Raw genomic sequence first — 17407 nt, 5'->3', positions numbered from 1 at the left:
TAACCCGAATGGGAGAACGGCGTACTGGTATGCCTGGCCCTCGAAGGCAAACCGAAGAAACGGTCTGTGTCGAGGGAGAATGGAGACATGGAAGTACGCGTCCTTCAGGTCGATCGCTGCAAACCAATCCTGATACCGAACACATTCGAAAATGCGTTTGGCCGTGAGCATTTTGAACGGTAGTCGATGGAGAGAACGGTTCAAAATGCGCAGGTCCAGGATCGGTCGTAACCCACCGGTCTTTCTTGGGGACAATGAAGTAGGGGCTGTAAAGCCCGGACCTCACCTCGGCTGGAGGGACCGTCTCGATTGCACCCTTCGCCAGCAGGGTCGCAATCTCCGCTCTCAAGACTGGGGCATTGCCACCAACCATCGTGGAGCGAACTCCCCTGAAGCGGGGAAGAGACCGTGCGAACTGAATCGCGTAGCCGAATCCGATCGTTCTGATGACCCAGCGGGAACCCCGGGAAGCGCTAGCCAGGCTTCCAGGAAGTGAGCCAACGGGGTCATGCGAACCACAGACGTCCCCCCGGAGGGGCAGCGAGGCGGGTCGACCGGCATGCGTGCAGGAGTTTACCCCGTCCGGATGCACCGTCGAAACCCGCTCCCCGACAGAAGAGACCAGGGAAGGCAGAGCGTTCCACGGGGGTCTGTTCTGCCGGGGGTCTGGCGACAGAGGGGGAAGGGATTGGCGTAGCCCGGGGACGACACACGCACCCTTCCGCGCCCTCCGAGACAGAGAGGAATGAACGGGGCGACGCACTGGACGTCGTGCGCGCTCATTCCAGTCTGTGTGCTCAATGACAGTGTCAGCTTTTCCTCAACCAGCTCAGGGAGCTAGCTAGAACAAAAGATTCTCCACCGGCCCTCCACCGGGGAAGGAGGGGCCCTGCCACCGCCTCCTGAGAAAAACCATGACACTATCACTGAGCGGCCCGCCTCAGGAACATCGCTTCGCCTGGCATCTAGCGGGGCACGCGGCCTGAGGGGGGGCTCTTTTCTTGGGACGCTTACCTGTGGCCTCCTCCGCGACGCGAACCGGCTGAAGGCTGCTGCTGGGGCCGCGTGGGAGGGAAGGGAGCCGCAGGGGGGCGTCCTCGGCGGCGAGCTGGCGGAGGCGTCCGAGCCGACGGCTGGTTGGAGGCAGCAGCTGGCCGTCGGGGCAGAGAAACCGCCTTCGTCTGCTCCTAGGCGGTCGAGAAGTGCTGGGCAAAGTCCTGGACCGCACCGCCGAACATTATGATGCTCCTGGACCACAGCGGTGGGCATCATCTGACCAAGGGAGCGAGCGACCGCCTCCGTGACCCGTTTAAGGACAAGGTAGGCGACAGGCTCGCAGCTCGCTTGGTCCGTCACCTCCTCGTGCACATTCCTGAGCAGCTAGCTTTGTAGGTGCTCATCATATGCAGGGCGGAGGCTGCCTGTCCCGCCGCTCTACAGAATCGCGCCGCCATAGACGACGAGAACCCATAGGCTTTGGAGGGGCATCTGAGAGCAACCGCCGGTTGACCGGGGGAGCCCCAGCGTACCCACAGACAGCCGCATCGCCGAGGGGAGGAAGGGCGGGGAACTAAGCACGCTTTTTTTTTATTTATTTATTTTTTTATTTTTTTATTTTTTAGTGCGTGTCAGTTCCGCATGCAACTCGGGGAAAAAAGGAAATTGGGGTTGGCCGTGGCCGTAAGGCGGCAGCGTTACCCAAAAACCAATTATTCAGCCGCGAGAGATCGGGGAGGGGCGGAGTTCCACCCCCACCCGATGCTCACGGACGCCCGAGATAGCACGGCCATCATCGCGGGATCAGACACGGCGGCGCTGACGCTCCCGAGGGAGGCAACGCGGCCGCATCCTCACTTCCCGAGGAGTCAAGCCCGCCTAGTGATGCTGTGATCGACATCGCGTCATCATCTGGAGCGCTGCCCGAAGCAGCCGGTGCCACCGAAGAAGCAACCGACTGAATCGAACTAACGCTCGCTGGCTCTCGCACTGAGGCGGGAGGTGTGGCCCGAGGAATCGTCGGGGCTTATCCCACACCATCACCGTAAATCACCAGGTCCCCGGGTCGACGGGCCCCCTATGGAGGAAACCGATCGAGCGGGGGGGACCGGGACTCTCACTCAAGTGAGATCATTGAGTCTCGACCTCAGTGTAGAGATGGTCATGTTCCCACAGAAGGAAAATGAGTCATCCACGAACGCTGCTGCTGCATGCTGAAATGCCCAGGCATACAAAGCAGCGATCGTGACCATCAGATGACGACAGAAATCAATCACACCCAGAAGAGCACGGGCGAACCGTCTTTAAAAAGACGTGCGCGTGCAGCTCTTTCAATGAGAGGAGGAAATTCACTCTTTCAGCGCTGAAGCGACCAGGGAGAAGCGCAAAGTCTGGCAGACCACTGCTCAGATCGCAGGCGATGCAGAATCTCGCTGGGTACCGCCGTCACACCAACACTGAAGAGGACGCTCGTCTCGAAGAGTCTTGAACAGTGCTTTCAGGAGTGAAGAGGTTCTCTTGGCTCCGAAGCGAAAACATACTGCGGTTGCGTTCACTTCCTCCTTTTATACTCACGGAGTAGGGCGGAGTACGCTATGCAAATTTCCGCAGCCCCAAGGCATTGCATGCCATTGGCTCGTGTTTTAATACTCGAAGAGGATTGGCTTTCTATGCGAAACCCCCAATCTCCGTCACTTCTGACGTAACTCGAAGTGACTACGATAGGGAACTTTCAGTTTTTCAAATGTTGCGACTGGTTTCGGAATCTTCAGAGAAGATTCAAACGTAACATTCTAAAATGATCAAAGGAAATGCTCAAGAAAACACATTTGTAAAACTCTATGTTGTTCTAAACGTTTAAAGAACGTTCAAAAGTAAATTTCTTAAAGCCATCCAAAACGTTCATGTCTTTCTTTCCACAGTGGAACAAAAATTACGAGTTTTGAGGAAAACATTTCAGGATTTTTCTCCACACAATGCACTTCAATGGTAACCAAATTGTTGAAGTCCAAATCAATGCAGTTTCACATGCATATATATATATATATGTGTGTATAGATATACTGTCATTGCATACTTTCTTGTGTGCACACCTGAATGAAAGGCTCATTATTATGCGGGTCACATATTATGGTAGCCCTGTTTCTGCTAAATATAGTGTAATTTCATCTTTGCCATTAATATGTTTATAAGCAACTGAAAAAAGCACAAATGTCAGAACATCTCAAGGACCCCAAAAACACCGTAGACCCCAAACGCTTTACTCCAGTATTTAGCGTCGTCCACTTGAGATCCGATTGAGCAGAACGCATCTTAACACCGGTGTGAACACGGGCCGAAGAAACGTTCACAGAAACACCGTAGCATCTAGAAAACATGTTGATCGGGTTCTTGAGCGAATTTCCGAGGTCATAATCACATACTTACAATCTCTTCAGAGCCGTCAGTCCATGAAACGCACCGGGAGCGATCCTGCTAATGAGATTACTCCTGAGATCCCTAAAACAGAGATAACAGTTCAAATAAATACTACCATACAAAAAATTGGGGTCTGTACGATTTTTTTTATAAAGAAATTGATATTTTTATTCAGAACACACAAATTAAATTGATCAAAAGTGACCATAAATACATTCAAAATGTCACAGAAAAATAAATGTTGTTCTTATGAGCTCTCCATTCATCAAAGAATCCCGAAAAATAAATGCAAAAAATGTTTGTTGATCATCATTTCATCATATTAGAGTGATTTGTGAAGGATCATGTGACACTGAAGACTGGAGTAATGATGATAAATTCAGGAATAAATTACACTTTACTGGATATTCACATAGAAAACAGATGATTTACAAAGCAAAAAATATTTTGCAGCATTACCCCAAAGAAGTGAGTGAATTTTTCATATATGTAAATTTGGTATTCAAAGATACTATTTATGTTTTATGTACATTTTCATGGAATTCTCTATAGAACTGCAGGGGTTTTGACTTTTTATGCCCAACAGTTTCTATATAAGGAGAAACTTATTAAATGATCGCATCATACTTTCATGTTTAATAGATTGTCTAAATTGATGAAAACAGTATTTACAAGCTGTTTAATGAATGTAATAAAAATTTCAAATGACAACGTAATAATTAAAACTAAATCCATAGGAACCATTTAGGGTTCTCCATACGGAGTTTCTCTTTTTAATCTTTGTGTGTTGAGCTCTGACTGACTGTCTCAAACCAAGTGCACTAAAAATACACCCTCGATATCATGCCATACTCCCAGCGTTCCTCTGAGGCCAAAACAAACTTCCTGAAATTGTGTGTCAGTGTTTCCCGAGTCTGAGGGGAGTGACAGGAGACCCTCCACATGTCTCTACACAATGAGTCCAGCACACACACACACACACAGTGCAGGAAAAATGTCACAAAACACACTTTTGACCTTTTATAATCCGTCTTTCTTGGAAGATCGGAGGCCTTCTGGTTTCCTGTTGATTATTTGCAACAACTGAATGTTTTTAGTAGCTTTTCAAGAACACACACACACACACTTCAGATCATTCATCTGGTCATAAATCACATTCTCATCACTTCTGGATTGATTAAATGTGGTTAATGTGAAATATTTGTGACGGTCATTACTGCTGATAAACGGCTTCTGTCCGGCTCAAATGGTGTGTGACTCCAGTGAAACGCTGCGTTTGGAAACACTTTTGTTCAGCGCCATTAAACTTCCCCGTTCGTCCCACTTGTTTCCAGAGTTTGAAGGAAAGGAGTTTGCATGCCATCGTTCAAAATATTAATATGCAGTATTTCATGGTCTTAAAAGTGCCATGAATCATCTGATATATGCATGTGTTGATCGTAAACACAAATGACGTATTTATTCGTATATCAATGCAAATTATTTGCATTATTCGGATGCCCTTAATTAATTTAACTCAGAATACCAAAACTTTGCAAACTCACAAATAAAGATTCTTAAATCAAGATGCATTTTCTGGAGAAGCAACATGACTGAAGATATGAAGTTTAGCTTTAAATTAAATCAAAATTAAGTGAATTTATGCTTAAAACAAGAAAAATATCTGAGAAAAATCAACAAGAAAAACAAGATTTTTCTAATTTTAAGCATAACCTCAATTCATTTTAGAATTTATTTTTGGAAAAGCAAGAAACCACCGCATGTGTCTGAAGCCTCAGAAGGTGAACTCAAAACAACTGTAGGCGGAAAACAATTCTTTTTTTTAAGTTTGTGCCAATTTAAATTGTTATCCACGTGCTCTCTGCGCAAAAGCTCAGATATAAGTCTGGTGGCCTAATAGTTAATTTACTTTTTAATTTAACACTTTGATGTAGGCCTTTATAGCCAAATTTTTATTTATACAGTATAACTAGGCCCATTGATTCGTTTAATTTGACATCTTTTTTGTGTACAATTAATACAGGCCTAAGCCAATTTAAATTTTAATAGTGTGCGCTGCGCAAAAGTTCAGTTAGGCTTATCAAAATCTGGCCCTAATAATTCATTACTTTTAAACATTTATGTATATATTTAAAAAACATTTTCAAGATTTGTTATCACAACATATTTTCTTTTGTCAAATCAACTTTATAATAATTTATTTAGTTGAGATAACTTATTATTTTGAGTTTCCGATGGTTAAATTAATCTACTTCATTGTATTAACTTACTTTTTCCAGTTCAATCAACTTAAAATTTTAAGGCAACCAGGTTACTTACTTTTTTAAGTTAAACCATCAATATTTTTTACAGTGTATCATTTTTAGTTATATATTATTAGGCCCATTTATTCACAGCAGTTAGTGTGTACAATGGTTATGAGCCAATTTAAATTGCTATTGTGTGCGTTGAGCAAAAGTTCAGTTATCAAAATGCTGGCCTGTAGTTCATTTACTTTTAAAACTTTATGTATATTTTTGCTTATAATTTTTTTTATTCATATTCGAGGAGTCAATTATAAAAACTGACTCAAAACACCTCAACAATCTCTCATCCTGAAGTCATTACTGAAGATATTCAACTTTTAGGAGAAAGTTTGTTCATGAAAACTCTCTTTAAAGAACTTTCTAAAGTAAGAGAGACAGTAAACACTAAAGATTTCCTCCGGGAGAGTAGAGTAAAGCGTTCAGGCACGATGACACGAGCTTTTACAGTGTAATGATGCGGAGAGTTAGCGGTAATGACGGCGACACTAGCGCGAGATCGGGTCAGAGCCGCGGTGTGTGTGTGTGTCCTCGCTCATCAGTCTAATTGTGACTGGAATAAAGATGCTATTCAGAGACACACACACACTAACCAACACCTACACATCACACACACTAGCGAACATCTAAACCTACCCATCACACACACACCATCACAAAACCCCTAAACCTACCCATCACACCCATCACAAAAAAACCTTTATGCATTTTTTTATATTTAATAAAACACTGTTTAGTGTGTTTTTAAAGCCATTTGAAATACGAGGACTCAGACAATGTCCTCATAAATCACGCTCACGTTGTAACACCATTATTAATGTCATTATACAAATTTCTGTCTCATAAATCACAAAAACAAACAAACACACACACACAGGAAACCGAGGTGGTGTAAAAGGTCACGCTGTGACATCACTGTCTGAAAGTCCACTTCCTGTTCCAGTTTCCTTCCAATAATAGAGTGGGCCATTATAAAGAGCTCAGAGGAACGGCTCGAGAGCCAGATTAATGTTTGACGGGTGACCTGTGATCTCTCGCTTCCCTCAGGCCCAAACGCGCCATTTCACAGCCAACTCAGTGAAGATGATGGGAAATAATGTAAAACGCTACACGCGTGTGAACGTGATCCGACAGTTTTCTGTTGTTGACATTTGAAATTGAAATCCTGCGTCCTGATAGCTAAAGTCAATATGCTAAGAGCGCTAGCAAATGTTGACAAGTTCCCTGCAAATGCTGATTTATTTAACTGGAATTTATGCAGTCAACCTTTTGGAAATACAATACTGGATGGATGGATGGATGGATAGATGGATAGAAGTACGGATGGATGGATGGATGGATGGATGGATGTACAAATAAATAGATAGATGGATGGATGGATGGATGGATTTATAGATTATGAAGATGAATGGATGGATATGGATGGATGGATGGACTGATGGATGATGGATGGATGGATTTATAGATTATGGATGGATGATGGATGGATGGATGGATGGATAGATGTATAGATTATGGATGGATGGATGGATGGATGGATGGATAGATGTATAGATTATGGATGATGGATGGATGGATGGATGGATGGATGGATAGATAATGGATGGATGATGGATGGATTTATAGATTATGGATGGAAGATGGATGGATGGATGGACTAATGGATGATGGATGTATGGGTTGATTATGGATGGATGGATGGATAGATAATGGATGGATGATGGATGATGGATGGATTTATAGATTATGGATGGAAGATGGATGGATGGATGGATGGATGATGGATGGATTTATAGATTATGGATGGATGGATGGATGGATATGGATGGATGGATAGATGTATAGATTATGGATGGATAATGGATGGATGGATGGATAGATGGATGGATGGATAGATGTATAGATTATGGATGGATGATGGATGGATGGATAGATGTATAGATTATGGATGGATGGATGGATGATGGATGGATTTATAGATTATGGATGGATGGATGGATGGATATGGATGGATGGATAGATGTATAGATTATGGATGGATAATGGATGGATGGATGGATAGATGGATGGATGGATAGATGTATAGATTATGGATGGATGATGGATGATGGATGGATTTATAGATTATGGATGGAAGATGGATGGATGGATGGATGGATGGATGGATGATGGATGGATTTATAGATTATGGATGGATGGATGGATGGATATGGATGGATGGATAGATGTATAGATTATGGATGGATAATGGATGGATGGATAGATGGATGGATGGATAGATGTATAGATTATGGATGGATGATGGATGGATGGATAGATGTATAGATTATGGATGGATGGATGGATGATGGATGGATTTATAGATTATGGATGGATGGATGGATATGGATGGATGGATAGATGTATAGATTATGGATGGATGATGGATGGATGGATGGATGTATAGATTATGGATGGATGTATAGATAATGGATGGATTATGCTGCCTTGTTGAGGTAAATTGTAGTTTGTACGGTATACGGATACTGTATGATCGAGATAGTTATAAATATCCGGATAGGTTCGGGCTGGCAATAAGGACGGATCTTTACTTAATACTATTATTTAATTTTGATGTCCTTCTCTTGATACCGACGAGATGAAGCTCGCCCTCAGTGTGCGGCTAGGGCCAGCAGGACAGGTGCCATGGCAACAATATGGCCGCGGTTAGACACTTCCAGTGTTTGCGAATAAGAAGACTATCTTTAAAAACATCAAAACACTTTTGACTGGTATGGTGTATATATATATATGTGTGTGTGTTAACATGAGGTGAACTGTTGCTCCTCTGGATAATAATGTGTGTTACACAGACCATATTTCTAGTGATTGATGGGCCTCATCAGATAAGGTTATTGATACACACATGACTGGGGGCCAAACGTGTGCTGGACGAGAACGGGAGTTACTCACAGTCTCTCCAGAGCGCTCAGGCCCACGAAAGAGTTATTCTTCAGAGTCGAGATCTTATTGTTGCTCAGGATCCTGAGGAGACACAACAACACACAGCTATAAATACAGGAGAAGTGCACACACACACACACACACACACACACACACTGAGGATCCTTACACTCACATTTAATCACACACACATGGTTCTTCTATGGTCCTTCTAACACTCACACACTCACATACACTCACACACACTCTTTCTCTCTCTCTCTCTCTCTCTTTCTCTCTCTCTCACACACACACACACACACATCTACGGGGAGGATTTATGTGACTGTAAATCTGCTGACTGTGTTTGTGGTCTGAGAGAGAAAACAAAAGTTGTCCAGCAACACTGAAATAAAGCTGTTCAGAGTTATGATGTTCATAACGGGATCATATTCGGTATTCCCGAACTGCAGAACCATCAATGAGAACAACATCCCTCAGCGAGAGTTACACAAACACAGAGATATTAAACACACAGCAATTAAAAACAGTTTAACTGTAAGTGTCATTGAGAAAGTGACATTCTAAATTCTGTCGTAATAACACAAAAAATATATGGAAAAAATAAAAATATAAACCTTTATATAGTTCACTTCATTCATAGAAATGTGTACATGAAGAAATATGTAAAAGTATATCAAAATACAAAATAATATGAATATTTTTTTAAGTAAAAAATTAATAACAGTGTTTTTGGATTGCTAAACGCCAGTGACACACTGGAGCTGTGTGTGTGTGTGTGTGTGAACTCAAAACTCTACACACTCATCCTAAGACTTTAACCACAACCTGCACAACACTGTGGATGTACAGCGAACACACGCTTTTTAAACCTTAAAACCTTAAAAGGTTCTATTAGCGCTACATATTTGGAACCCCTAAAAGGTTCTACACACTCTTAAAAAAGGGGTTGAATATAGAACCCTGGGGTTCCATACTTGGCCAATAGAACCTTTTACCAAAAAAATGGTTCTACTGTATATGGAGAGTTCAGATGCAAAAGCCTCTAAGTGCCATTTGAAATGTTCTTCTTTAATGATGCATTTTATTAAACTTCTATATTTAAGTTCAGTAATTTCACTTAAATGGCAATGATAATTACCTATTAATTGTTATTTAAGTGAAATTACTGAACTTAAATATACAAGTTTGATAAAAATCATCATCAAAGAAGAAAATTTCAAATGGCATTTAGAGGCTTTTGCATCTGAACTCTTCATATAGAACCATTTTGGAGTTCCATAAATGAAGCGGGGGATGGAACCATTTCTGGTTCTAAATAGAACCATTTCTTCTGATCTGTTCCTCTGAAGTTGAACACTCCTTTCTGTACATGATTGGTTCTTCATGAGCTGTCCTTCTGACAGTTGAAGTTCATTTTGCAAACATTCTTTTTCTTTTCCTTATGACACATCTTTGTGATGCTTATATTTGCTCATGTCCTTTTTGTTTCCTTTATACAACATAATATGATATTGAATGTTTTTTGGAAGGCATTTTTCCATTTATTATATTAATGACGCACTCGTCTCATTCGCTCTGGTTAAATAGCAAAAGTGAAGTTAATGTCGGAGAATAGTGCAGACACGCATTCAAAACACACCGCGAGCGAGCATGTCGGAGCGGACACGCCTGGAATGATAAATGGCTCACAATATGCCATTTTCCTACCGCGTTTTGTTAAAAAGTGCCGTAAAAAACTCTTTTACGTCTTTTTACGCTGTTTTTACACCAAAAATTGGTTCCAGTTAAAAATAAAAAACGGCAACGGTCTAGTCAAGTCACATTTATTTATAGGCCTATAACGCTTTTTACAATATAGATTGTATCAAAGCAGCTTCACAGTGATAACATGAAAGTAATACAACACAGATCAATAATATTGTTGAATATTAAAATGTGCCCAACTAAGCAAGCCAAAAACAGTTTTACATAGCTACAATATCATAACAAAAAGTGTAAATACTTGTATGTGTGCAGTAGGTTTTGTGGGTCCCATAGTCCACTCTGAGAAATCTGATCACCCTAGTTTTAATTTTATTAAATTGAACAAGCATAGCATTCAGCATTCAATTAAATATTCTTAAATATTTATTATTATTAATAGGCTAATATTATTTCAACATAATATCTCGTTATTGCGAAATTAATTGAATATTACAGTTAATATTGAGTTGAGCTGAGCCATTGAAGCTCATCCCTGTGCTGTGTTGGATTAATGTGGCCTGTTCTTGTTCTTTACTGATTTGGGTGATAACAGTGTAAATTGATTGGCTTTGGAAAAGACAGGGTGGAGATCATTAGGCTATCATTTAACATCTTGTGATACGCATCTTTGGGGACACTGTGTCCCGTAAAAAGCAGCGTTACATGAGCATATAGAGCGTTGTAATAGCGCAGACACGCATTTAAAACACACCGAGTCACACTGAGATGTTTTTGATCAAGAAGCACTGCTAAAGACTGATGCTGTGAGCTTGCAGACGAGTGTGTTCGCTCCTCCAGCCTCTGTCCAACATCACGGAAATGGAGGCCAAAACATAATTGTACATTATGTAAACAGTGCATGCCGAAACTCCACAGCATCCTTCCAACTTTCTATTTACAACATCAATTATGTTCTCCAGGGATAAGCAGAGAGAGAGAGAGAGAGAGAGAGAGAGAGAGAGAGAGAGAGAGAGAGAGAATGCAAGGACAAATTAAATATCGTCTTTTTTGGACCGCTTGAGCAAATGGTCTGTGTCATTGCACTCTTTGTGTGTGATTTTTTCCAGCAGCTAAAGGTTATGACACACACACACACACACACACACAGTTGCTGTCTGATATTGCCATATACAGCAAAGTCTGACATCAGGAAGACCCTACTTTTTTAAGTCAAATGTGTATGTGGTTAACAAAATTATTAAATTATTTAAAAAAATGAAGGTTCCAAAACAGGCTTTGCAGAAATGTCATAGAAGAACCGTTGTTGGTTCCCCAAAGAACCTTTCAGAGATCAGTTCGTAAAACAATTTTTTAAAGAACATTTTTTTCACCAAAAAAAAAAAAAAAAAAACACCAAAAAAATAAACTTCCCCATAACACATTTGTGAAATGGAAAGATTCCATGGATGTTCAAGGTTCTTCATGGAACCGTTACAGTAGGCGGAGTCACTGCAGTCACGCCCACCGGAGGACGGATGGATGGATGGATGATGGATGGAAGGATGAATGGAAGGATGGATGATGGATGTATAGATGGATGGATGGAAGGATGGAAGATTAATGGATGGATGATGGATGGATGGATGATGGATGGATGGATGGATGGATGAAAGGAAGGATGGATGGATGACGGATGGAAGGATGATGGAAGATAAATTGATGGATGGATGGATGGATGGATATAAGGATGGATGGATGGATGACAAATGGATGGATGATGATGGATGGATGATGGATGGAAGGATGATGGAAGATAAATGGATGGATGGATGATGATGGATGGAAGATAAATAAATGGATGGATGGATGATGATGGATGGATGGATGGATGATGATGGATGGATGATGGAAGATAAATGGATGGATGGATGTAAGGATGGGTGGATGGAAGATAAATGGATGGATGGATGATGATGGATGAATGATGATGGATGGATGATGGATGGATGATGGAAGATAAATGGATGGATGGATGGATGATGATGGATGGATGATGGAAGATAAATGGATGGATGGATGATGGAAGATAAATGGATGGATGGATGATGATGGATGGATGATGGAAGATAAATGGATGGATGGATGTAAGGATGGGTGGATGGAAGATAAATGGATGGATGTAAGGATGGGTGGATGGAAGATAAATGGACGGATGGATGGATGATGGATGGATGGATGATAAATAGATGGATGGATGGATGGACGGATGGATGGATGGAAGGATGGATGGAAGATAAATGGATGGATGGATGATAAATGGATGGATGGATGGACGGATAATGGATGGATGGAAGGATGGATGGAAGATAAATGGATGGATGGATGGATGATAAATGGATGGATGGATGGATGGATGGATGGACGGATGGATGGATGGAAGGATGGATGGAAGATAAATGGATGGATGGATGATAAATGGATGGATGGATGGACGGATGGATAATGGATGGATGGATGGATGGAAGATAAATGGATGGATGGATGGACGGATGGATAATGGATGGATGGATGGATGGATGGAAGATAAATGGATGGATGGATGGACGGATGGATGGATAATGGATGGATGGAAGATAAATGGATGGATGGATGATAAATGGATGGATGGATGATAAATGGATGGATGGATGGATAATGGATGGATGGATGGATAATGGATGGATGGATGGATGGACGGATGGATGGATAATGGATGGATGGAAGATAAATGGATGGATGGATGATAAATGGATTTGGTTTGACTGGGAGTGTTTGGGTTTAGTGTGTCTGTGGGTTTGTTCACTGTAACACAGTCTGTTTTCACATCATTCACACACACTCGACGCTCCAGTCGGCCACCTGAACCCGATCTCCACACACACACACCCTGCGCCGCTCCATTATTATACGAGCGACAGAATAAGAGTTACGGTGGCCCGCAGGCTCCAATCACGGCCACCGCGTCGAGTAAAGATCACAATCTCAACTATTCCTAACATCGCGAGCGGACAGATCCGTGATCCCCCGCCTCGGCCGTGTTTGCCTATAATATCAGGTTACTAGGAACAGCTAACCAAAATAACATATTTCATACGCACTAACATTGACCTTGGACATGAAGCAGATTTAGCTCTGCAGCTCGAGCGTGTGTGTGTGTGTGTGTGTGTGGAGCGGGTCTGAGAACAGCAGCATGAACACACACACTTGTTGAATCTGGACACACGAGGAACTGTACTTTACTGTATAATATAAGCAGCAGGGTCATCGTTTACAGTAGTGCTCTGGTACCGCAATGACTAAGTATTTTTTCTATATTCTTTTTCTTCTCTTTTGAACATGCTGAGATTTTGTTTTTATTATTTTTTGTTTAAATATGCTCTGTTATCAATGACCATGTTCTGAAGAGGAAAAGAAATAAAATTATTCATTTATTTCAGCACTAAGCACCCACGGGCCATCACGACCAGCCTGTGGAGATATTACATTTATTAAATTAAACTTAAGCTATAAGTAATAATAAAATCACTTAAAAGCAGATTATTCGTAATGAGAAGAAAAACTCGTAATAAACATACAGTATCGAAGTTTAAACTAGAGGGGGATATATCCAACAAATAATTATAAAACATTTATACTGTCTTTCAAACGTTTTTTATATGCATTTTATTATGCATTAATTAGATCAAAAATACAGTTAAAATTGTGAAATATTATTATAATGTGAATCATCTGTTTTCTACGTGAATATCCAGTAAAGTGTAATTTATTCCTGAATTTATCATCATTACTCCAGTCTTCAGTGTCACATGATCCTTCAGAAATCACTCTAATATGAGGATCTGATGATCAGTCTTGTTTTCTATAATAATGATAAAAATGAAGCAAGTTTAAGCTTAAAACTCCAATATCAACCAAATGGGAATAAACTTAACTAAAAAAATATCTTAATATAAAATGAAAACAAGGCAGATATTTGTTTTTTTTTTAACTCCATTTTGATCCATTTTTTTCAGAAAACAAGATTTAATATTTTCATTTGTTTTGCCAGATTTCGCCAGCAAATCTTGATTTCAAAGTCCCTTAAAACTCATCTTTGAACACACGACACATTTAAACGTATTTTCCTTGAAAATAAAAGTCTTCCTGCCTTAAAATATCTTGATTGTAATTCGACACCCTTGCCTCATTTAGTATGTGTGGTTCTATGAATATGCAAATGAGCCCCGCCTCCACCCACTCACTCAGAGATCCACTGGTTGACGATCACACGTTGATCTGATCGTTTGTGACGTCAGAAACACCAGCGATTTGTGTTTTTGAGACTGTCTTTGGTTCACTGCAGTTTTAAGGAGGAAATACTCAGCAATGCTGTCCACTTATCAATGGTGTGTGTTAAAGCGGATTAAAAACACCACATACACACATATAAACAACATTAAACGCTGGAGTTTCACCACAAGGGGACTTTAATAATGTTCAGATATAAAGACCTCTCCACACGTCCTCAACTCTGTGGATTCGACACGTTCAGCTGCTCCAGAGATGTTTTATGAGCTGTTTTATGATTTTTATGAAAGCGATCGTCTTGTGACACCTTAAATGACCCCGAGCGCGACGCACCGCTAGCGTTCGCTTGGCAGACGCTCTGTTTTCCTTTAACATTTTTAGATCGTTGACTCTGCAAACTCGCTCAGACACATTCTTGCGTTAACAGACAGATTCATCACTAACATCTATGATGAGACGGAGTGTATCAGTGTGTGTGTGTGTGTCACGGGAATTATCATTCATTCACTGCTCTATCTGATGCACTTTCACGTCACCGAGAACACCAGAGGCTCTTCATTCACTCACGAACACAGACAAACACCGTTCTTTTGAACTTTACATTCATCAAAGAATCCTGAGAAATAAAATGTATCACAGTTTTCACAGAAATATGAACACTGATAATAATCATAAACATTTCTTGATCATCAGATCCTCATATTAGAGTGATTTGTGAAGGATCATGTGACACTGAAGACTGGAGTAATGATGATAAATTCAGATAAATCATATCGATTTCTTAATTGAATGTACTACAAATGTACTTTCTTGTATTTAAGTGTTTTTTGTGCACTCAAGTACTCTTTTTTTCACCTGGGCGTCAGCGTTCTCTAACGTGAAGATATTATGACATCACGAGGATGTTTCGATCACCGGAACGGATGTGAAGCGTTCATGATGAAGAGATATCTGATGACGCCAGAATGATGATGCGGGTTGAGCTGAACTACTGTATCATAAACCCAGAGTCTGAGAGTTGATTTATCCTCAGCTCAGAAGTCCCGCAGAATTATGAATGTCACAAACTAGGACCGAAACAAGCCACGGATCAGAACCATCGGATTAACTCAGTCTGGAGAGAATGACAGCTGGATCCGGGAATCACAAATCCAGTCATTTTCCCCATAGAAAAATATATTTTGAACAATAATTTATAAACTAGTATAAAGACAGCCGTATGTGAGCAACGAAGTTGTTAATCTGTGATATTTGCTTCTGTTGAAGCCGTCGGGCTGCATTTTTTCAACTTATTTCTAAAATAATCATGTTTACCAGTGGAATTTGCAGTGAAAAACTACATTACCCATGATGCTATAGAGAAAATTCCACCAATCAGAAAGTCACAGTGACTTGTTAGCTCCGCCCACTCCAATGAAGACCAGAATCTCAATATACTTCAATATTTGGGTGCGTGTGTGTATATATATATATATATATATATATATATATATATATATATATATTATATTGCATGTTTTATTACTTTCCAAATCCCATATTAATCTCGACCAGCTGAACAATACTATACATTCTTTCAAATAAATAATATAAAGTTGCATATATTACTCTTGAACTGGCCAAATGATTTAAAGGGAGAAAGTTACATTAAAAACATACATTTTATCATTAGATGTTAAATTCATTATTGATTTACAATCCCGTACTTTACTTTTTCAAGGAAAAAGTAATTAAAGTTTTAAAGATTGATTACTAATACATTAAAGCCAACACTGCACTACAATAAGCTTGAAATGAATCATATGTTGCTCTATTTAAATTCGATTATGTTGCCGCAATGCTTCATGGGGAAAAGGTCATTTCCCTCATTGGAGTTCACATTCTTGTTGTAATTTCGTGAGGTTTTCAAACACTTTCTTGCTTCAAATCAAAGTTTGTAATGGTGTGGTTCTCCTCATCAAGGATTAAACGATTTAATAAAGAATATGGGGAAAGTATTACTTTTGCTTTTGGATTATTAGGGAAAAAAGCTCTGTGAACAACAAAGGTTTACGATCCTTGCGAGATTTGATCATGATAATCCTCACGAATTATCACAACTTTTATGAATTTTGAAGCCTTTGGCCCTGTATCAGACACTTTTCAAAACAAGTAAAAGTTTTAATTATTAGATAAAACATTTGTAAAAATCCAATAGGCTATCTACAAAAGCCCGTTGAAAAAAAACATAGACACAACACACATGAAGACTCAAGTAAAGTGTGTGTTACTCACAGTGACACTGTTGCGTTGGGTAAAGTGCCGGGCTGCATGGTTTCCGTCAGGTCCGCATCATCGCACACAACTTTCACGCGCACGCTCTGCCTATTAAACTCCTTTGATCTCTCCGAGGTGCAGTGACAGCTGTCAATCATCAGGTCAGGGCAGTATCTGCACCAGCAGCCCGCGGGCGCGAGCAGGAACACGAGCACGAGCAGCGCCTTCATGGCGCACTGGAGGATGATGATCGCGAGCGCGCGCTGTCACGTTACTTCCAGCCAATCTGGGATACAATTATTGATCATCTCAGGCTAGATCAAACACTTTTGGCCCCTAATGATCAGAGCGAAAACTAAGTATTACCAGCGAGTTTAGATTCTCAATGCACGCGCGTCGGTTCATCCTTATTATCCAAAACAAAAGTGAAGAAAAGTTTTGTCTTCTGCGCATTAGAGGCAGTCTGAGCGACTTCTGCG

General features: G+C 40.8%; 1 protein-coding gene across 1 annotated transcript in view; it reads right to left on the bottom strand.

Moving 5' to 3' along the window:
- adgra1b (adhesion G protein-coupled receptor A1b) overlaps positions 1–17407 on the bottom strand; it is a 115590-nt gene that overhangs the window by 98123 nt on the left and 60 nt on the right. Inside the window, exons 1-3 of the mRNA XM_039649272.2 lie at positions 16947–17407; positions 8670–8741; positions 3424–3495 (exon numbers count right to left, since the gene is read on the bottom strand). The exon at positions 16947–17407 is cut by the window's right edge and continues 60 nt beyond it. Coding sequence (XP_039505206.2) covers positions 3424–3495; positions 8670–8741; positions 16947–17158 — 356 coding nt within the window. The 5' untranslated portion in view covers positions 17159–17407. The remainder of the gene's footprint in view (positions 1–3423; positions 3496–8669; positions 8742–16946) is intronic.

This window comes from Pimephales promelas, chromosome 11 (assembly GCF_988280905.1).
Source record: "Pimephales promelas chromosome 11, fPimPro1.hap1.1, whole genome shotgun sequence".
In the NCBI taxonomy this organism is placed as follows: Eukaryota; Metazoa; Chordata; class Actinopteri; order Cypriniformes; family Leuciscidae; genus Pimephales; species Pimephales promelas.
Note: the sequence above shows the minus strand (reverse complement) of the source record. Positions and strands in the feature narration are given on the sequence as shown.